At 39.1% G+C, this 23832-nt stretch overlaps 1 protein-coding gene across 31 annotated transcripts in view; it reads right to left on the bottom strand.

Moving 5' to 3' along the window:
- The window catches only part of r3hdm1 (R3H domain containing 1), a 137710-nt gene that overhangs the window by 12954 nt on the left and 100924 nt on the right, over positions 1-23832 (bottom strand). For 26 of the 31 annotated variants that reach the window (XM_078552433.1, XM_078552448.1, XM_078552443.1 and 23 more), the window contains 2 exons: positions 6755-6924; positions 3288-3432 (listed from right to left, as the gene is read on the bottom strand). In XM_078552433.1, coding sequence (XP_078408559.1) covers positions 3288-3432; positions 6755-6924 — 315 coding nt within the window. Of the gene's footprint in view, positions 1-3287; positions 3433-6754; positions 6925-20436; positions 20598-23832 lie in introns of those variants that run through there. The other 5 variants (XR_013577987.1, XR_013577988.1, XR_013577989.1 and 2 more) reach the window with 3 other exon arrangements.

The following is a 23832-nucleotide window of genomic DNA, read 5'->3' as shown; positions in this document are numbered from 1 at the left end:
CCAGCTAGCTATCTTTTCTGCTCCTGACCAACACATGTTCTAACATTAAATGCAAGTCCACTAATGTGATAACTTATCAAAGACCTCTGGAAAATCCAAATATGTTATATCTGCTGCATTAACGTTGTCTGTTCTTGAGGTTCGTTCTTCAGAAAATTCAATAAGGTTGGGCAAGCAAGCTCCTCCCTTTTGAAATTCGTGTCGACTACACTTTATTAGATTTTTGATTTCTAGATGTTCTATTACATCTGAGTAAAGATTCCATTATCTTTTCTACCATCGATATTAAGCAAACTGGTCTATAGTTCCATAACCTATCTCCCTTTTTAAATACAGAAATAACCATTAATTTTCTGGCACTATTCCCTTTTCTAACACATTTGTTAGATGTAATACTGCTGAAAGGAGAGACACGCTGTCAAAGTTTTTCTTTTTGCACCTATCAGGACAGATGCAAGGATACCAAATCTCAAAGGGAACAGCAATTTATACTGTACGAGAACAGGGTGCTAACTAGTTGGCAAGTGGACCCTGATTGATGGAGGTGTTGTTATGGAGAATGCACCAGGGAACAGTTAATTGACACAATTTTGTTTAAATTCACACCAGGCAAGTCGACTCTTGATTTTTTTATTTGATTTATTCTTTCATGGGATGTGGGGGTCACTGGCAAGGCCAATATTTGTTGCCCATCCCTAATTGTCCTTGAACTGAGTGACTTGCTAGGCCATTTCAGAGGCAGTTACAAGTCAACAACATTCCTGTCACCACCGTCAACACCTCTTTGTCCTTTTGTCTATGACATCCTTTGGCAATCTCCACCTATCACTGGCCCTCTATCCAGCTCTACCTGTCCCACCCCCCCTTAAACCAGCTTATATTTCACCTCTCTTCTATTTTTCCTTAGTTCTGTTGAAGAGTCATACAGACTCGAAACGTTAACTGTATTCCTCTCCGCAGATGCTGTTAGACCTGCTGAGTTTTTCTAGGTATTTTTATTTTTGTTTTTGTTTCACATTCCTATGGGCCTGGAGTCATATGTAGACCAGACCAGGTAAGGATGGCAGATTTCCTTCCCTAAAGGGCATTACTCACAACTGGTTGTAAATAGAGCCCAAACCATTTACTCACTGTGCAAGCTTGATGCCGAAATAGGACGCATCAAAACTATCCTGTGGGATAATGACTACCCCGATTAAATGATTATTTGCTGTGTATTGTGCAAACTCATGAATGGACCCAAGGCCTCCACTTTCAGGCCTGTAAAGTGCCCAGTCTACCTCAGATTACCAAGGGCAAGGTGCCTCAAAGATTTGCTACTATGCAGCAGCAACACGAGTGGTACTCTCCACCAATGGGATGCTGCCATCAAACCAAAAAGATGTTCTGCCTACCACACAAATGAGTAATGTAGAATATGAATCTCAGTGATGATGCAAGGTATGTAGGCCATATGTCCCAATGACTGGTGGATTGTATCAAACATCATACTCCTTCAGCTGTTTGCAACAGGCAAAGTAGTAACTGAATTCAAGCAGCCATGCTTGCAAAGCTCAAAAATGGTATCCAACATTAGATGCGATTCCACGATTGGACAACACTTACTAAATAATCCAGATTGTGCTAAAAGTTACACTAACAACCAATTTAAGATTGTCAGGCTTGTAGTGTAGCCCATTTGCACGTGCTAGAAGCTACATATATTCACACACAAGGCCCTGTCCTTTGCAAACAAAAATAACATGTCCACACATTGTGCCTTTTTCAACTAAACAAAAGCTTGGGGACTGCCATTCCCTGGTTCATTCCCCATGGCAATGCCTTGACCAATCGGTTGAGTTGCCTGGTTTGAATTTAAACAAAAGCATGGCAGTTAACTGTTCCCTGGTCCATTCTCCATTGCAATGCTTCTACCAATCAGAGCCTAAGTGCCAACCAATCAGCACCCTTTTCTCATGCAGTATAAATTGTGTTCCCTTTGAGATTTGTTATTCTTGCATCTGTCCTGATGAGTGCAAGACAAAAGCTTCGACAGCATGTCTCTTTTTTCAGCAATACTCAGTTCTGTACTACCAAGCAATTATTTTATATGTAATAGCGCCTTTGCTATCCATTCGGACCAGGGGTTTTATCCTCTCAGTTTGGTTAGTTTAAGAAGCTTGCATTGTATTGCTATTTCCCTGAGCCTGTCAGCTCTCTCTTGTGCAGCAATTTCTTAACACTAAACTGAGAGAAGTGGCTATGGTACTAACTTTACGCAAAACACTTTTGGCTCAAGAACATTAATCTTCCTTTGCAGGTGTCTCAGATGGGTTTTTCTTTACAAATAATATTGTTTCCTTTCCCACCTACAAAATTGCATGCATTAACATTTCAAAGAAATAATATCAAATACATTATGACCCAATTAATTTCTGAATAGACTGCAACAATGAAAAGGAAGGCAGTTAACTCGCACTGGGACTATGAATGAATGAAGATGTTATATATTTTTACAACTCTATCTGAAGCCAATTTTAAACTCACCGCCATAACAAAAATAGATGACACACTGCCGAACATAAGAACCGGAGTCGACCATTCAGCACCTTGAGCCTCTCCTGCCTTTATTAGATCATGGATGAGCTTTATATCAACTCCATTTACCCACCTTTGATCCTTACCTAAGAAAAATCTGCTGATTTTGGTCTTTAAAATTTCAAGCCTTAATGGTAAAAGGTGCTTCCTGATTTCACGACTGATTGTCCAGGTTCCAGTTTTAAGATTGTTCTCCCTTGTCATGATTCCTTACCAGAGGAATGTTTCATTCTGTATAACTGATCAAATGCCCATAGCATTTTAATAACCTCAAATGGATCACCTCCTAACATTTGAAACTCAAGGGAACACTCCTAGCCCTTTTGAAATGAAGTCCAACATTCCATTAGGCTTCTTGATTATTTTTTCACCTGTGCACTAACTTTTAGTAATTTGTTTACCTGGATGCCAAAATCCCTTTATCCTAGACAATCCCTGGTTTCTTGCCACTAAGTATTTTGATTTACCTCTCTTGGATCTAAAGAGGATGACCTCATCACAACACAAACATCTGCCACAGTCAATCTTTGTAACCTCCTGCTCCCATCTATACAGCTTTAGTATACCTCCATCATCTGCAAGCTCAGAAATTTCTGTGGCTGACACAGAATGAAGGCTATATTTTTGTCACAACAGCAAAGGAACATTATGCATCTTAATTAAAATCAAAGATGGTCAAGTACATAGTGATTTGTATCTGAAACAAGTACCTTGTCCAGGGACCATAGGTCGAGGAAACTGTGCCAATAATGGAAGGGGTCCTAATCCAGTGCGGACATTTTTTATAGTCGTCATTGGTTGTGGTGCTGGAGATTGGGCTGGAGATACAGCAGGACTACCTATCTGTGGACTGCTCTGTTTTAAAAAAAAGAGTCAATATCAAATTCAATCAAATGAACTCCAAAGTAAAGTTAGCTCTCTTACTTCATGAACTTAATCTTAATTTACAAAAAAATAAGTGATTTAAAGTCCAATGTACAGAAGAAACATTAAATCCTGGCTAAAGTAATGGGCATAAATTGAAAATCAAATCAGTTAGTTGTTGGGGCAAGCATTCAACCTCTAATCATAATATATTAAATGACAAGGTCATGTTCTAGATATTTCGTGAGGAGGAGCACTGTTTGGACTTTTTGCTGCCTGGGACTCAAGCTAGGGATTGCTCAAGGTCGGTGCAGAATCCCTCCTTGCCCTCATCTGTTGCCTCAAGTGTAGCAGCATATGTGCTGATGACAGTGGCATGCTGATTCTGCATTAAGGTAAACTGGGCAGTCATGAAGCGCTTGCTTATCACACAGGGCGAGGCGCTGAGGCGTCATACGAGCTTATTTTTGATGGCGAAGCCCACCCATGGAAACATCTTCACCCTTCCAGAAAAAGCTGCACCTACTGCCTTGTTCCTTCAGTTGGCCTTTCTAGCACTTCATGTCTCACCAAGGGTGGCAATGTCAATGTTGAAGTGCTTAAGTTCCCGAGTTACAATGGTGGTGTGGCGCTCAGGTCTATCACCATCGGGATTGTCCATGTAAGTCCTGAACGTTCCAGGTTGCAAATTTTATTTTGACGAGTGGAAGATCCTGTGCGTGCTCACTTGGAACCAGCTCCACTGGGCGGGACATGTCACTCGTATGCCTGACATCAGATTCCTGAAGCAACTGTTCTACTTGGAACTTGGTTGCAGCAGGAGACACCCCAGGAGGACAGTGGAAACATTTGAGGGATGTCCTCAAAGCATTCCTGAAGAGATCAAACATCCCCACTGACTCAGAGTCCCCCGACTTGTGATTGACCAAAATGGAGAGGTTTATTCGAGAAGGTAACAAACACATCAAGAGACTTTGTTGGGAGCATGTAGAGGAAGTTGAGGCACGGAGAGAGTGCACAAACCTCCAAACACCTCACCTGCCTGACCCTTCAAGCATCATCTGCCCAGCATACGGCAGAGTCTGCCAATCATGCATGGACTTAGCCATCTCAGAACCTATTGAACCAGAGGAGTGGAAGCAAGTCATCCACGATCCCAAAGGACTGCCTGAGAAAGAGATATCCAATGGTAGCGTGCTGTCTTATTTGACTAAATTGTCATATGGTTTACACCATTTGACTTACTAATGCATGTTTAAAAAATTACCCATTTAAAAATCATAGCACTGCTCTTTCTTGATAAGTCATATGTATGGATATGGAGCTCTATATCTCCACTGATCCCAAGTTAAGTGTCAGAATTTGAACTGGCATGTAAGGAGAACTTTGGAAAAACATGGATTAGGACAATAAATTTAGATAATGCTTGGAATTTAGATTCAGATAAAAGATTTCAAATAGATAATCTTAAAGTGAGTGATAAACTTAATGCAATTTTTAAGGGAAGAATTTTCCCCCTGTCGGGGAGGAAGTTCAGCAGCGGGTGCGTGCAGGCGCGCCTCCGATCGGCGGCCCCAATCAGGGGCATGCCGCCATTTTATGTGGGCGGGCCAATTAAGGCCTGCCCAGCGCTATGTCCACCAGGAAGTGCTATGCACTCCCTGAGAGAGTGGGGAGATTGGATTCCCTAAGCCGGGAGTGTGCTCTTTCGTGTATGCTAAGGCTAAGTGCTGCCTTAGGGAGATCGGCACCAAATTCAAAAATGGTCAATGCACAAACATGAGTTTGGGTCATGTCCATCACTTTTATTCAAACTTTTATTAAATTTTTAAAAACCTTCATGAAACCTCATCCCACCCGTGGATGAGGTTTCATGCTTTTTCTGAAGCCCGCTAGGGCTCCTGGCCTGCCCGCCAACCTTAAGGTTGGACGGGCAGGTCCATTAACTACTTGAATTACTTTGTAAATGGCCTCAATTGACCATTGATAGGTTGGTGGGCGCACAGCTGATCTGGCTGCGCCCCCGCCGACCTGAAAATTGAAATGACGCGGGGTGATGTTGGGAGTGCCACCCGATGTCATCCCACAGGCCCCGTCCCCCGCTCATCGACCTCAATATCCTGGCCTAAATGATTTAATTGCCTTTGAAGGATCAGAATGCAATCACCTATTTGGTTAATGCCACATTATCAAGATATACAAAACCTGTCCAAGATGTTACAATTATGAGGTTTATAAAGTTATGTTTTGGGATTGTGTCTTTAGCTTAAGGTAAAATGAAAGGAGTCATGCGACCTGTTCTATCTGACAGCAAGCCTGGGTGGTTTAATTGTTAGAGATTGAAGGTGGCCCAGATTGTTTTACTGGGAAGAGGTGCAATGGGGACATGTTTGGAGACAATGGCAGCAGCCTGTGTGCTAACAATGGAAAGACTTAGAGTCTCCAAAGTCCCAGGAAAGTGTTGAGGATTGTAAACAATTCTGCTTTAAACTGTCCATTTACTTCCAAGAGAAAAGAGAGTTGGGGTCGCGAGGAAAGCTAGTCAGCATTTCTATCTGGACACAAGGTCCATGTGATTCACCTCGCCACAGTTGTGGCCTGAGACGGGAAGCTACAGAGGAACCCATTGTGATATTTAAGGAAAGCCTGTAACGCAATATCACTGAATATCTAAGAGGTCTGCCAGGATCTGGATGAGGGAGAGCAGCTATAGGCAGCAAGACCATGTAGGAATGCAGGTGGGAGCTCATGCTTGGATTACAAAGACCAAATTTGTAAAGATTTAAAATAAGGCTGAAGGGTTTGCCTTGCTTTAGCTAGAGAGAAGTCTCCAGGAAAACTTGCACCGTGAAAGACATTTCTAGCGTTAAAAAACTTTCCAGAATAGGAAAGGAAAAGATTGGAAGCAAGCCCTCAGGCGCCAAGAAACATTTTGGATTGGTTCTGAGAGAATTGAATGTCTACTTAACGAACAGTGTAACATATACTTGATGGTTGTTTTTGGTTGTGTTAAAAGTTCTGTTCTGTAGTTTGAAGTATAAGTTGACAACAAAAACAGTATTTAGTCAATTGTGCTTTTTCTGTTTGTTATAGTAAACATCTTAAAATGCGAAATCTTGTCATGTCATCTGTTCAGCTATTAAACCGGAAGTTCGAATTTCTTTTTTAAAAGTTATTGGTCTCTAAGGGAATCATAACAAAGAAGATATCCACAACATTTCTCCCTTCTGTTGTATATAACATGAATAAATGAATACAAGTTACAGGATATCACTAAACATTATATATCCTTTAAACTGAAAGAGTTGCATACCTGTGTGGTAATCTCTGGATTGTTAAATTCTGCAGATTTGAGTCCTCTCTGGTCGACGGTGAAATATTTATTTTGCTTCCACTGAGGTGGAGAATGAGCCCGTGGATGAGGGTTGTTAGGTATGCTAAGCTGCATCATAAGCATTCCACTACCATGTGGTGACACAACAGCTGAGAAAAAATACACAGAATATACATCAGTGTTACTTTGAATGCATACATGGTGAAAATAAAAACAAAGGTACTGTTATTAAATCTTGCCCTTGATTACATTTTCCCTATCACTACACATCATAGATAGTAATTACACCAGTATAACTTCAAAGTTTACAGATCTGTGCAATTAAAAAAACTTTGGGACCAAACATGTAAGTTGCATTAGATAGAAACAAAAAGCTGTAAGCATTCAGAATAAAGCTTGTGGCAGGGGCTGAAAACAACGGCCTTGGTCTTCTTGATGTTTAAATTGAAGGAAATTGCTGTTCATCCAAGGCTGTATGTTGAACAAGTGTCTGACGACTAGACACATCAGAGGGCTCAAGAGAGGGACTGGTGGTGAAATAGAACGAGTGTTATCAGGATACATATGGAATTGACACTGTCTTTGGGCGTTGCAGTCAAACGATAGCATGGAGATGAAAAATAAGAGGGGGCAAGGATGGATTCTTGAGGGACTTGAAAAATAATGGGACGTGGACAGAAATAAAAAGGAGCCAAAAGGATCAAAATCTAAAATAAAATTGTTTTGATGTGCTAGAAAACCATATTCAGATTAAATACTTGAAAGTTTATTAAACTTCCTTTTGTTTTTTCATATTCCACATGATGATGCATTTCATAAGATATTCTAATATTTCTTACAATTGAGATTGATAATTTATTACAGCTTGTATCAAAGTAAATCCCATCTTCATAAATTTACTGTTTGTAATATCAAAACAGTTCTAAAAACTGCAAAACAAAGCAGCACAATATTTAAATCATCTAAATACTTTTATCAATCATAAACTGGCAACACTAGAACTACATTGTTCATCAGCTGCTGCAATGCGATGGCTTAGTGCCACTAGCTAGAAGTTTCATGTGAGCTTCTTAGCTTTAAAAAACAGAATCATAAATAGCTTTTATGAAATCCCAAAAATTATATCTAATAAATCAAACACAAAGATTAATTTCCCGAGGTAGGTTTAATCTCTCCCAAATCAATTTAGGGGTATAAAGGCAACAACTAGGATCGGTGGCAATTAAAGTCAGGTGAAAAAGGTACGAACATTATTGGGTTAGGGTTATTGCTTGTACTGCACAAAAATACTGTATTGATTGTCAGAAAATAATGCAATTGAATATTGCAGGGAACCTGTTGTCAAACATAAAACTCATCTTCAACAGATCAATAGGGAGAGTCAGGAAAAATGATTAGAATGTGATATAATCCACATGAATTCCTGTTATTTTGCAGAGCATGTGGCTAAAATCTACTTTTCGCTCCTGTGAAGTACAGGTTTTCAAACTGGCCTCCGTAAGAGAAATGCTTGGAGGACATCAGATTCCTAAATTTGACTGGAAATACCCAGCAGGTCAGGTAGCATCTGTGGAGAAACAGAGTTAACATTTCAAGTCAATGACCTTTCATTAGAGCTGGGAAAAAGTTAGAGATGTAATAGGATTTGAGCAGCCAAAGTGTATGGTGATGAGGCATGAAAAGAAACAAAGAAACAGAAGATGTGCCGAGAGCAGGTGTGCAGCTGACAGCAAGCAAAATTAAGAGAAAAACCGAAACATGCAAAGAAAAGGAAACAAAACAGGGGGAACAAAGTTTAAGGTCTGAAATTGTTGAACTCAGTGTTGAGAGGCTGTATTGTGCTGAATCGAAAGATTGAAAGCTTGAGGAACAGCATTCCTTAAGCTTCACTGGAACAGTGCGGCAGGCCAAGGACAGAGATGTCAGCACGAGAGGAAAATGGAGAATTCAAGTGACAGGCAACCAGAAGCTTGGGATCATGCTTGTGACTGAGCGGAAGTGTTCTGCAACACCCGATCTGTGTTTGGTCTCCCCAGTGTAGAGACCACCACATTGTGAGCAGCGAATACAGTATACTAAATTGAAAGAAGTGCAAGTAAATTGCTGCTTCACTTAGGAGGAATATTTGGGGGATTGGAAGTGAGGAGAGGAAAGATAAAACAGGTATTATATCTTCTGTGTTTGGATGGCAAGGTGCCATGGGAATGGGACGGGGTGTTGGGGGTGACTGAGGTGTGGACAAGGTTATCATGGAGTGAATGGTCGCTTAGGAATGCTTAAAGGGAGGGGAGGATGTGTTTGGTGGTGGCATCATGCTGGTGGAAAATAATCCACCAAATACAAAGGCTGGTGGGGTGGGGGGTAAGGACAAGGGGAACACTATCGTGGTCTGGGAGGGAGAGGAAGGGGTGAGATCATGATGGTGGTGGACATGATCGAATGTCCTATCAACCAAGATGGCAGGGTGGGAGGGGAAGTTTTGCCAAGATCAGGTTCTGAAGGGACTGCTCCCTCTGTGATACCCTGGCGCACTCCTCAGTCACCCCTAACCACCGATCCCCTTTCCCCGGCACCTCTCCATGCAAATACAGGAGATATATCAACTGCCCTTTTACTCCTCTCTGTTCAAGGTCCCAAGCACTCCTCCCAATTGAAGCAGTGAGTTATGTGTACTTATTTCAATTTAATCTACTGTATTAGCTGCTCACAATGTGATCTCCTTTGCACTGGGGAGACCAAACGCAGATTGGGTGACCACTCTGCAGAACACCTCCGTTCAACCCACGAGCATGACCCAAGCTTCTGGTGGCCTGTCATTTTAATTCTCCACCTTGCTCTCATGCTAATATCTCTTGTTCTTGGCCTGCTGCACTGTTCCAGTGAAGCTCAATGAAAGCTTGAGGAACAGCACCTCAACTTTCAAATAGGCATTGTACAGTCTTCCAGCTTCAACATGAGTTCAACAATTGTTGTATAATGTGCCTGCATGCCACTGTAATGAAATGGTGCTTGCAGTGCAAGGGTTAATGTGGAACTGGAGAATAGCATCGCTCACGGTATCATGTATAGAGGCATATGGTAATAGACTGAGAGAACACAGTCTAGAGAACACACTCTGGAACCAGCCTGCACGGAGGTGACAGCACCGTGACAGTACAGTATGACAGTAACCTGCAATCTGTAAATAGTTAAAGATTAACAATAAATGGTTCATGTTTAAATATACAAGTCTCAAGATTTTATCGCTGCAACATCTAACGAACCCATATTACAACAATAATTTCAGACCATAAACTCTGTCCCACCATTTTGTTTCCTTCTCTTTGCATGTTTTGCTTGTTCTCTTATTTTCACTTTCAGACAGAAGCATACCTGCTCCAGGCAGATCTTTTGTTTCTTTTCTTGTTCTCTCACCATTCCCTTTGGCCCTGTAAGACTAACTCTTCTGTCATTCAATTTCTCCTGTCTTCCACCCTGTCACAGACCTTCCTTTGTCCTTATCCAACCCACCCCTTGCTCAAATCCAATTACATCTCAAACTTTCCCCAAGTCTGATGAAAGGTCATCGACTTGAAACATTAACTCTGTTTCTCTCCACAGATGCTGCCCGACTTGCTGAGCATTTCCAGCATTTTCTGTTTTTATTTCAAATTTCCAACATCCGTAGTATTCTGCTTTTCCTTAATGTGATTGTTTACTGGTAGTTGATTTCAATTGCTACCTGCCATTTTTAAAAGAAAATCTCAATGTCTGCATTATTTTCCTTTGGATAGCTTTTAAGAACACTGACATGTTTTATAGCCTGCAATTTGATGTAGTGACAGTGAGGCTATCAGCGCTCTGACATTAACTTATTTTACCTGCACATGCACAGTTAACACAAAATCTAGAAGCTATTGTCAGAGACACCCTGCTCCTCCACAGGTTGCATTGTTGCAATCCTCACCGGCACTGAAATCACTATAATGGTGTCAAATGGGGATAATTACCCATGAGTCCCACGCTAAACCAGCTGAAAAAGTGAGGGCTAGTGCACTCAGGAGTAACTAAGTTTAAAGCAGTGTAATAAGTGATAAATTACTACTAAACAATCCTCTCTGGTGCTGAAAAAATTAATTTTGCAAGTTTGAATTTCATTTCCCTTAAGAGGAAATTAATGGGGATCTTAAAAAAACAAAAATTATTACCCCACCCCAAGTTTTTCTGTGTCTCTTATCTCTCTCCCTTAATCCCATCTGTATTTCCTAATTTTTATTATACCTCCTTGTGCATGATTTCCATTTCCTGTTTCTTACTTCCTGGTTTAGGCACTGCAAAGTTCAATGAGGATTCTTCAATCTGATTGGTTGAAGAGCCTCGCTGTTACTTGCCCTGTACAAAGGCATCACAGGTCCACCATAAAGGGCATTGTACCAAAACAGATGCCAGATGATTGCCCATGAAAAGGCTTACGTAAGATAAACAGCAAAAGCCATTCCTTAGCTACCAAAAGGAAAATCCATGCTGGAATTGGTTTAAACCTTGTGACGAAAAATCCAATCTTTTGATCACATTAACACTGATTACCCTGGAGAAGGATGAACAACACAACTGCAGAGTCAAAAACATACTGTACAAGAATAGACACATATAAATTATTACATACATTAAGCATTATATAGAATATCATATTGAGCTAGGTTAGAAGACAATCAAGAGAAAGACTTCACAGTTTTAAGAGACAGTCTTAAGACAGCAGGGGAGCGTGTGAAGAAATAATTTTGACTGACAAGTGTAGGTAAGTGAATTGTTATCTCTTCTAATCATTAGGGCAAAGAAAATACATCAAAGACAAGCACATCTTGGTACATCTAATCCACACATTTGTCCTATGTAACCAAACATATATTACAACACTCTGATGCTCGGAGTAAAGGAACTGTTCAATCTACTCCATCTGCAGATCAAAGACAATATCTCCTGAGATATCTCCTTCAAAGAACAGAGAAGATCCAGGAAACTGGGGGAGTTCTAAAGAACAGCAATGGAAGAGAGAGAAAAGATAGAAAGCAGCAGGGGATATCAAGACTAACACAAAATGGTTTTAGAAAATGGATAGTCAAAATAATATGAGCCCTTTAAACAGATATGGGTAACATTGCAAACAAAAGTACAGAAATGGTAGGGCCAGTTGAAGAATTACTTTGTTAGTCTTCACAGAAGAGAAAGAATATTATACCTGAAATCTCAGGACAAGTAATAAAAGTATCAAAAGACTGGAAAGTTAACATAAGAAAACAATATTAGAAAAAAATAATGGCACTAAACACTGACAAATGCACATGTCCTGATGGTTTCCACCCCAGGGTTTCAAAGGAAGTAGGTGCATCCAGAATGCTTCAAAGCTCTTTTGATTCAGCAATTGTTCCTTCAAGATTGGAAAATTGCAAATGTACCTCCATTATTTAGGAAAGGTGAGAAACAGCAACTGAAACTAAGGAATTGTGCACTTGTTGGTCTAAAATCTGTTTTGAAAAAATTACTGGAATATATAATGAAGGGCAAGGTTTTTGAAAACTTAAAGTAATTTCAGCTGAGAGGGCACCAATATGGATTTGTAACGGGCAGGTCATATCTAACAAACCTATTTGAATTTTTTTTAGGAAGTCACTATAATAGCGGACAAGTGGCTTTGGATATAGTTTATATGGACTTCAGAAAGAGACTGTTCGCTCAAATTAAAGCTCATGGGATTGAAGGCAAATTATTGACCTGGTTAGGATATTAGTGGCAGAAGACAGAATAGGATAATGAGTGCGTACTCCAGTTGGAATGAAGTGGCTAACAGCGTCCCACAAGGATCTACGCTGACGTCTCAACTATTCGTTATATTTATTAATGACTTAGATAATCTAAGAGAGCCATATATTCAAGTTTTCTGATAACACAAAGATAAATAGCATAAGAATAATTTTATTGTAAAGAGATGCCGACTGATTGAGTGGGCAAAAATGTGGCAGATGCATTTCAATGCAGGCAAATGTGAGGTCCATTCAGGGCCAAAAAAGAATAGATCTGAGTATTTTCTGCTAAGAACAGAAGAGGTCCAAAGGGATTTAGGGGTTCATGTGCATAGATCACTAAAATGCAGTGATCAGGCAAAAAAAAAATCAAAAAGGCTAATGGAAAGTTAGCTCTTCTGCAGCTACACAAAGCCCTGGTTAGATCACCTGGTTAGAGTACTGCAAAACATCCTAGGCACTGCACCTTCAAAAGGATACCTGGAAGGAGTGTAGCACAGATTCTCCAGATGGGTTACCAGGGCTCCACGAGTCAGGTGGAGGGATATGAAGCCAAGAATGATAAATGGACTTAGAACACAGATCAGGCATGATGTAATTGAATGGCGGAATAGACTTGAGGGGTTGAACAGCTGAGTCTACTCAATCTATCCTCATATGACAAGCCCTTCATCCCAGGAATCAGTATAGTGTACCTTTGGTGCATTCCCTTCTAAGGGAAGTGTATCCTTTCTTCGCTAAGGAGACCAAAACTGCACACAGTACTTCATGTGTGGTTTCACCAAGGCTCTATACAATTGCAAGACTTTTTACTTTTATAATCTAATGTTTTTGTAATAAAGGCTAACATACCATTCTCCATTACCGTTAAAGTTGAGTGGGCACAGAAAGGCTGAATACTGGGATCATAAAAATTTGACACTCATATCAGAGGTCAGGATTTGCACTGGAAGTAAATATCCTCATCAAATTTCTGTTCTTACGTTGACAATTTTTAAATTTGCTGTATATGTCATGTTCTCCATTTTGGGTAGCACTGTTCTATTGTGCCTCTAGGAGGCTCCCCATCAAAGTCACATCTGTAATTGCACACAATACCCAAGCTGGGGCCTAACCAGTGATTTATAAAGGTTTAGCATAATTTCTTGGCTTTTGTACTCTATCCCTCAGTTTATAAAGCCAAAGATCCCATGTGCTTTTAAAACAACCATCTCAACTTGTACTGCCACCTCCAAAGATTCGTATACATTCATCCCAAGATCTTGGTTCTTGTACCCCTCTTAAGATTGTATCATTTAGTTTATATTGCCTCTCCTTGTTCTTCCTACCAAAATGTATCACCTCACACTTCTCTGCATCTGCCACGTTTTCAGATTTCATCTATGTCTTCCTGAAGTCTATTACAATCCTCCTCGTTGTTTACCATACTTCCAAATTTCATGTCATTTGTAAACTTTGAAATGATACCCCGTATACTCAAGTCTAGATCATCAATATGCATCAAAAGTAGTCAGACACCTGGGGGACACCACTGCATACTTCCTTCCAGTTCGAGAAACAATCTTTTACATCTACTTTTTGTCTCTTAGTTCGTTCCGTCTCCATGCTGTCATTGCCCCTTTAAATCCCCTAGGCTTCAATTTTGCTAACATGTCTATTATGTGTTACTTTATCAAATGATCAATTGACCTTGAAATCAATGCTCTGGTGAATTACGGGTCAGACGGATTTTCAATTTTTATATAAAAAGAATGATTGCCAAGGTCAAGGTTCAGATCAGAGGTTAATTACTGTTTTGTCAAAGAGTTTTGCAGATTGTATAGTACTGAACTCAGAAGCATTCAACATTTTAAAATTATTTTATATTTTTGGGAAAAATGCAATGTCTGAACTTCCAAATGTAGCTTTTCAATAAATCTATGGCAGATGTTCTGTGGTGTGCTGATGGTGTGTTGGGGGATAAGCAGCATTATGTTTTTAATATCATGTAAGTAGCAATACATTGTCAGAGCCACTGATATATAGTGATTGAATTAGTTAAATCCAATTTTAATTGTATGGCATGACTTTTTTTCCCTAGCGTCCTGAATGTAGAATTTTATAACTCAGAATTTTTTCCACAAGAATTGTAAATAAGTAGTCTTGTTCATTATATGTTCCTTTACCATTATACCTGATTTTTTTTTTTTTACAGACTTTTATTTTTAAAAGCAAGGCAGTTAGTCAGTGACATGCAGTTGGCAGATTAGTGTATGGAGTTTAGAAATAGTGGCGGGGTTAGCTGGGCTCTGATAACACAGTAGAACATGGGGTTTGATAGCAATGCAGAGGCTCATTTACTAAGTGGCTTGAGTCTGACAGTTTCTGGGGATAAGAAAGATAATGATGTGTTTACTTGATTGAAAAGGAAGATTTTTAACTACGTTTAAGGCCAAAATCAAACGGGTAAGGGCTTTGAACTGAGAAAAGTACACCATTATTTATAGTAACAAAGCCAATACAAATAAAGAACAGTTGGATATCTTGGAGGTAGGATTTAGCAGTTTAATTGGACAGTGAAATGTGCTATTTTTCATGCTTCATGTTTTTTATGTGGAGCTTAAAATCTTATTTGGACATAAGAAATTTCAATAATTGAAGAAAAGTAGTGGAGGAAAGGAATTAGGAATATTGGCTGGGTAATCATTGATTCACCTCTTGCAAATCTGCTGTCCAAAAAGTAAATTACTGAATCCAATTAATAAATCTACAACTCAGTTGAAAGATATTTATTGAGAGAGGCATGTGGCAAGAATGAGACAAGGAACGAGAGACAAGAACAGGAGAAAAAGAGAGAAAAAAAGAGAGAGAATTGGAAGAAATGTATTTCAAATGCAAGATTTTTAATCTACTATTTGTGGATCTCTGATTTTATAACAGTGGTGTTATGTCATGTAATGCCACAGAAAGTGACGGAATAAATCAAATTCTATGTTTTATTACATGCTATTGAGATCTATGTCTCTCTGGAACAAGAAAAAAGACATTTATTGAATAGCAGTTTGTTTGACTTTCAACTAGAAAATTTTGCATCATCAGTGAAGTAGGTGTGGCACAGGGTTTGTTAATGGTTAGTGTTGCTGTTAATTATAATCATGGTTTACTTCAGGTAAACATTTCAACATGTTTTAACATAAATAAAGATCTATTACATGCTTCCAGATTTTCCTGACTTCAATAGAAATGAGAATTGGGCATGTGGCCAATCCATTGTCACCTTTTATTACGGCTCCGCCAAGTTGGAAGTTACACTCACAGGACAAATATCCCACGATTAGAGAACACTTAACTTGTATTTCCACAGATATACAAAAACAAAAGGCATGACAGTTTATCAACTATCAAAATAATTCTACCAATTGGACTTGAAGCATCAGGGCTCTACCCCTTGGAAACATGTTTCAAAACTTTTATCACCTTTGTTTATACTTAACTGAAGCAAAATAAATCAAAAAGTACTTTAAACAAATGCAGTTATCCCTCATAGTTGATTTGAGGACATGCAGTTGGTCTCCGATCACTATTTTCAGCTTACCTTGGTAAGTAATAACCAGCTATATAGAACACCTGGTAACAATGTGGATAGTTCTCAGGAAGTGCTTCTGATGAGATCAACACCAATATGTTTGCTACTAAGAAGTTAACAACAAAAAAGACGTACCTCAATGCTACACCTAACCCCACCATCCATAGGTTTAGTTTTCCCTCACAATAACTTATAGCCAGATCCACAAAGTGGGCATTCTACTTCAATCCAGCTTACAGTAATAAATTTAAAATATCATAAGAAATGATTAGCACAACCTTATGGACAGATATTTAAATTTCCAATTTGAATTATGACATAACACTTCTTCAATATATTGCACTGGGTAATCAGCCAATGACAACTTTTCCCAGCTCTGCCACCTTTGATTAACATCAAGACTAGACTGGATAGGGATGCATGACAACACTCTACACTAGGTCATGCAAGACTGACAAGAGTGATGAAATTCTGTGATTTAAGAACACAAAATGTCGATTTTTATGGAGAGCTCAAGTTTCTGACAGCATAAATAGGAGGAGCACCCCCTAATTATTACTCTTATTCTAACATTATTTGGAAAAAGTTAAATTTACAATAAGTTGCACAAATATATTACTGACTACATAAGGAGCAAATATGGATCAACAACCAATTTTGTATAAAGGACATTGCGTGAAATATATTTTCAGAAAATAGTTAACATATAATTGGCAAACTATAATTGGTGAACTAACTTATTAATACAGGCAAGCATGAGTTGGTAAATTTTCGTTGGAAGAATAAGGTGGCCATAAACTCCTTGGAAAATAAGCAACTAAAGGGGATAGAAGAACAGAGATCTGGGTGTACAAATACACAAATCACTAAAAATGGCAATGCAGCTTTCTTGAGGCATGGAATAGAAGAGCAGGGAAATAATTGCTGCGAAGCCAAGCTTTATATCAAAAAAGACTTCATGTAATTATTGGCCAAAAACCACTGATTGAATTTTAAAAAGATTCAGGCACCACTCCAGTGACTTGAAACTGCAGTTTCAAGATGGCTGAACATTTGCATCATAGTACATGGCAAATTCCAAAGCCATTGAGTGGAGCCAACCTGTTTGCAGGAACCCAAAGATAATCAGCTGAGAAGAATGTGAATGAGCCACATCTCCAGAGTCATTCGCAGGACATCCAGACTCAACTGGGTGGGGACCAAGCATTAGATGTAATCACTTCAGACAAAGGACCCTGGCTGAGAGTGGAATTCACCCAGCATAATCCACACCTGGAATCCACTAGCCATAACCATATTTGGATTACTGGTCAGTTGGAGAAAGAGAGAAAGAGAAAATCATGTGATAAGCCAGCAAACCCATTTGTGTTTTAAGAGACTGTCTTCTCTAGGCCACAGACAGAAGCAGAAAAAATGTCGAACTGGCAAGATCCCTGTGTGTGCCTCCCTCTCTCTTCCCCGAGCCCTGGCTGTTGACTATCCACGTGCCGCAGGCAGAGATATTTTTTCAAAGAAATCAACCCAGCAGCTGCTGTCTCCAGGTCTCAGGGAAAAAATTAAGGGACACTTTGATATGGTGGACCACATGTCAGGGGAGGGTGTTCTGGCAACTCCAAAAGAAAAGATAAATCGTCTGTCGACCCTTCTCTATCTTTAACTTTAATTGGACTCTAAAAAGTCTGTTTAATCTATCCTTCCACTCAGTAACTTACTGGTGCATTTGTGTGCGTGAAAGTTGGAGCATTTTTATTATTTTACTTAGACTGGTTTCAGTGCAATAAATACTATCCTTTTCTCTTTTTAAAAACCCAAGAAAACCTGCCTGTGTGTGTCTTTTACAGTTACAGCACTTAAACACTCACTGAATTGGCTAATACATCCTTTTTAAAAAAAAAACCCTTGTTGCGGTCAAACGAGGAGTGGGAAAAAGAGGGGAGCCATTCTACTTCTCTTCACCTGATTGTAACATAATAAACTTGCATAGAAGCTTGGTTAGACCACACTTGGAAAACTGTGAACAGTTCTGATCTCCATATCATATAATGATACACAGGCACTGAAGAAGAATGCAAAAAAAATTACAAGGATGATACTAGAACTTAAAAGGCCATACCTTTCATGAAAGATTGAACAGGTTGAGGCTCTTTGTCTAGGAGAAAGACTGAGGTTTGACCTGATAGAGATCCTTATGGTTATAAAAGGATTTGATGAGGTAGGCATACAGAGATGTTGCTGCTTGCATGGGAGACTATAACTAGGGGCCATAAATTTAACAGTCATTAGTAAATCCAATAGAGGATTTAGAAGCAGCTTCTTTACTCAGAGTGGTTAGAATGTGGAAACTACTACAACAAGTAGTAGTTGAGCAAAAAATATAGATGCATAAAAGGGGAAACTAGATGAACACAAGGGAGAAAGGAATAGAAGAATATAAAAACAAAAAACTGGATGCTGGAAATCCAAAACAAAAACATAAATACCTGGGAAAACTCAGCAGGTCTGGCAGCATCAGCGGAGAAGAACAAAGTTGACGTTTCGAGTCCTCATGACCCTTCAACAGAACTAAGCAAAAATAGGAGAGGGGTGAAATATGGGTGCCCCCCCCCCCCCCCCCACCTTAAACCAGCTTATATTTCACCCCTCTCCTATTTTTACTTAGTTCTGTTGAAGGGTCATGAGGACTCGAAATGTCAACTTTGTTCTTCTCCGCCGATGCTGCCAGACTGCTGAGTTTTTCCAGGTATTTCTGTTTTTGAATAGAAGAATATGTTGGTTGGGTTATATGAAAAAGAGTGAGAGGAAACTCGTTTGGAGAATAAACATTCGGTGGGCCAAATGGCCTATTTCTGTAAAGATTTGTAATGTGTGTAAAACCCATCACTTATCTTAACCTTGTCACTTTGCATCTTCTCTCCCATTTCTCCCTCCCTCTCCAAGTTGAACTCTTCCCTAGAGGATGCTTCCTGATCCCTTGATTCCCAATCCACCCATTCCTCGATCTTCTTCCTGGACTCAACACCTGGCCACATTGATAAAGGCTTTCTCTGTATATGTTTTATTCTCACTGAATGGTGGAATAATCTCAAGAAGTTAAATAGCCTAAGACTGTGCTTATAACCTTCAACATGCCATTACCTCTAGCTGTGTGTTCTCTTTAGCTTAAGCCCTGCTTTCAGTAAAGATAACTCCATCCCAAAGTCACTGACCTCTGTGACACTTCATTCCTCATGGACCTTTCTGCAGAATCTAACATGGTGGAATTTGCCTTCTTTTACTGTTTCACCTTATATGGTAGTTTACATTCCATAAAAAGAAATGCAACTAGCATAGCAACACACAAGTGAGCCAGGTTGTGCCAAGCTTCACAGAAATGGTTATCTACCAAATTATAAAAATCTTTTGTTAAAATGTCAGAAACTGAGCAAAATTACTCGCCAGATATTTATTTCTAAAAGCAATAATAACTCGACAAATGCAGTGCGGTTGGGGCGGGGGGGGGGTGCTTTCACTTAAATGCAAAGTAGGTTGAAAGAAACAGGTCTTGTAGCGCAAAGGACACCTAATTCAGAATTTTTCAGTGCTCTAAGGAACTTTAAGAGAAAATTTTATTCATCCATGGGATGTGGGTGTCACCAGCAAGGACAATTATTGCCCATTCCCTTAAGAGGATGGTAAATACAACTGAGTGGTTTGGTAAGCCATTTCTGAGGATAACTAAGAGTCAACCTCTCCTGTGGGTCTGGAGTCACTTATAGACCAGGCTAGGTAAACACAGCAGATTTCTTTTTCTAAAAGGACACTAGTGAACATGGTGAGTTTTTAATGACAGTTCAGTAGTTTCATGGTCATCATTACTGAAGAAACATTTTTAAAAAATTCCAGATTTATTTAATTAATTGAATTTAAATGCCCCAGATGCCATTATTGGATTTGAACTCATGTTTCCAGATCGTTGGCCCAGGATTTTGGATTCATGTCCAGTAAAACTATTCTGGTAACATAACCACTATGCCACAGTATGTTTCAAATTATATAAAATGGTGTTCCGTTTGCTATAACATTAGCAAAACTACATATAATCAATTGCATTCCCAAGAGAAAATGTGTTGAAATCAAAACTGCCTGCACCTAATTGGAGTGCTTCATTTCTTAATACTTCAATTTTATAAATGAAGCCATTGGAGATGACCTGAGACCACTGGGGATCAGATATTAGATTTTTTAATCCTCTGCGCTTAAGTAAATGCTTCATTTTTCCTATAGTCCTCCACCCTATAATTATGTTTCAGAAAGAAAAACATAGGTAACTGACTGCATAATCGTGCACCAGTCATCATTCTTTAATAACAGAAGACAGATTTAAAATGGAAAAAGCAAAAGTCTTAATATATCAGCACTCCTGAAAATAAACTCGAGTTCCTTTAGCTTCTTTTTATGTTCATGTTCAAAAACTCGTCCCAGTCAAATGCCATCAGCACTGTTTAAAACAGAAATATTCAGAAGTTCAGAGATTCAACAAATGAAAAATTTGTATTAATGATTTAATTCTTAAAAGGGACACTTTCTAATCTCCATGCAACAACAGCCTCCGCACTTTATTACAGTTGCGTTGAACAGTACTCAAGGAATCCAATACTCGCTCCTTTCAAATGCAGGTACAGTGTCTCAAAACTGGCAACTTCAGGACAGAGGCCATGCCAGATTTTGGATCTTGCTGGTTTTCGTAATGGGGGTTTGGGCCGGGTCAGATCAGGCCGAGTTGGGTGGGGTCAGGGCTGCTTGGGCCGCTCAAGAATGCGGAAAAAGACAGGCATGTGAAGCTGATAACTAGTCCGGTGTGCCACTGCGCTAATGCAGCACCTAGCCCGACAAGCTAAGAAATTATTTTACTAATCTGATAAAATTAAAATTCATGGATGGTAGCTCATAACTATGTCTGATTTTCAGATTCAGACATCTCTGGTTTTCGGATAGCCAGACTTGAGCCGCTGTACCTGTAGTAGCAACCAACTATGACCAGAAAGTATTTTGAGCAATGCTGTGCATCTACTTTCACCATTTTATACAAATTTACCCTGTAGTTGATGCTGTGCTTTTATTGCCACCACCTGCATCAGTTATGCTCATTATATACCATCTGTTGGAGATTATTTTTTCAAATATAAAATCACCAATTAAAAATGCCTTTCCATTTCTTTTGCATTAAAAATGATTAGGTGAATTACTAATACAGGATGATATTACAGGCATTTTAGGTGATGTGGACGGATAAGCCATGCTGGATTGCAGAATTGTATGGTCCTGTTGTGATTTAGATAGTGTTTATGGTGATGTTGACAATGGCTATAGCTGAGTAAAAAATAGTGGTCCCAATTCTGGTGTTAATTGTAGACTAGAGAACTAAAAATCAGATTATTAATATTGAAAAATAATCTGTAAATGCTACTTAATTTCAGAATTAATAAACCATGTGACCTGGAAGCTGTCAGTTGAATTCAAAGCGCAAAATATCTTTCATCAGGCGTCTAACACTTAATGTAATGTTAATTTTGCACTAAGGTTCACCATCAATGTAGTTACTGTAATTATGAACACTTGAATCGGAATCTGTAGATTCAATAACCTCACAGAGGATCACAAATTTAAGTATCAATAACTATGGTAATATCAAGAAACGCTTAGAGTTAGAAGCTGCAAACTGAAAACACAATGCTACTTTCTACAAAGTTTAAAAAAAAACAATCATATAAAACTAATTAAGCGAAAATCTTTTCTAAGAGTTGCAAAAATATTTCAACATGGACTTTCTGAAAAGAATCAGATATTTGAAGGATTAACATATGAGCTGACCGAATAGTTGATCTCAACTAGGAGAGTGATTAAGGAGTTACAACTGGTCTTGGTGCCGCTGTCTTACTGGGAAAAGAAGAAGGGCCAGAATATCAGGAGAGGAGAGGATAAAGATCAACAAGTGTTATATTTGTAGTCAAGCACACTGATAACAGATCAATGAAAGCCATTTGCACAAGGTCGAAGAGGAAGTATATTTGACTGAACTACTGAACTGCTTCCTAATCTTTAAATGTATACAGGCACAACTGAGGCCAAACGGCCTCAGCACGAGAGCCTCAAAATGCAGCACTCTAGGCATGCAGGCTCAATCACCATATTGAGTTCCCTACCTCTATGATGGTGGCAGCCCCAGCAAAACCAGACTTTTCATCAGGCTTGTTGCCCGAAGAGGCAGCAAAGAGGGATGTAGGAGTACACAGCAAGGGAGTCATGACTGAGCAACTCCTGTGCAATTCCTGGTTAACAATGAGTAATTGCTTGGGCCACGTCTTCTAACTCATAATTTGTGCCTACACCACAGAACTTGATTAAGGGAAATGAGAAAAATAAAGTGTCTTCACAATTTTTCTTTAAGCAAACTTAATATTTTGCAGTCTTTCCATTCAAATATTTACCAAAATAAAACAGGTTTCTTTAATGGAGCTTGGGAACGCATACTTTTCACCAAAATCGATTGATGAAACTGAGGTATCTGTGATTATGGGTTCCACTCAATGACACCATGCTGTCACTTCAGATGACCTCCACACAAAATTGCCACTCCCAAGATCCATGTAACCAACAGTCCTAAAGCATAACACTTTGAAACAAGGAGGTGCTAAGTCACATTTAGTTATCATGGGGCACTTCAACTGAATATATTTCCACTTTGGAGAGGTGTTGGCAGTACATTTTCCTTCATTAAGTTTTAAGCTGCAAATCTACACTTCCCTCTTTAAAATTAATTTCTCTCTTTTGAATTTAGTGTTCTCGGGTCCAAAAAAGTACTCCCAGGCCTACTCCTACTCATTGTTCGTATGTTCATATAATGCACACCATAGACAATATTTTTGCAGCAGATGTTATTTCTACTAACTGTTACATTATAAAAACTGTTTTCTGAATCAGTTTCCTATTTACATTGAAATGCAGTATTGTACTCTGTGCTGCACAATTCAATCACCCTTTTAACTGAGATTCCCTTACAAAACAGCAAGCAAATACGATCGAGGCTAAAAGGCTTTTCACAAAGGAGACCTGGCCTTTAGTGGCTGAATGATACAATTTCAAGATGTTACATTCAATTCAGCCAAGAAGCAGCATTAGCTTCCACACTACCAGGAGTATTATCCTCCGAATTTTTGTTCCTTTGCATGTGATTCCTTTCCTTTTACCAAGCTAGAATTCAAATATTTTATGCAACACAAAGAGCAAGAAAGGCACACAAATGGGGTTCAGTTTAAGCTTTAATGGCAGAAGTATTTTGGAAATCAATTAAAATGTGAACCTTTGACACACTATGGACAAGTATCCAACAGAAAAATACTTAATATTTTATACATTTTATACCCTGAAAACAGTAACAAATCCCCATAACATAATTGGCAAATTACTGGTACACAATTGGAAACAGAAGCTGATGTTTGTTAAGATAAAACTTAACAGCTTTTTTGGATCAGGTGGTTCATCATCACACGCAATTTCCAATCTAAGCTACTGAAAAATGAAAATTAAAAATAATTTCCCTCTGGCCTATTATAAAGTGCACAATCTTTCTCCATAGGCATAAACTTTCAAGATTAAACAAAACCAAATGGGAAAGATCTCAGCCCTCAGGAACAGATCTGCCTTCCAACTTCCATTCATGATTTGGAGATACA

The sequence above is a fragment of the Cetorhinus maximus genome, chromosome 11, assembly GCF_964194155.1.
Source record: "Cetorhinus maximus chromosome 11, sCetMax3.hap1.1, whole genome shotgun sequence".
In the NCBI taxonomy this organism is placed as follows: Eukaryota; Metazoa; Chordata; class Chondrichthyes; order Lamniformes; family Cetorhinidae; genus Cetorhinus; species Cetorhinus maximus.
The sequence above is the reverse complement of the archived record's forward strand: the minus strand, read 5'-3'. Positions and strand labels throughout refer to the sequence as shown.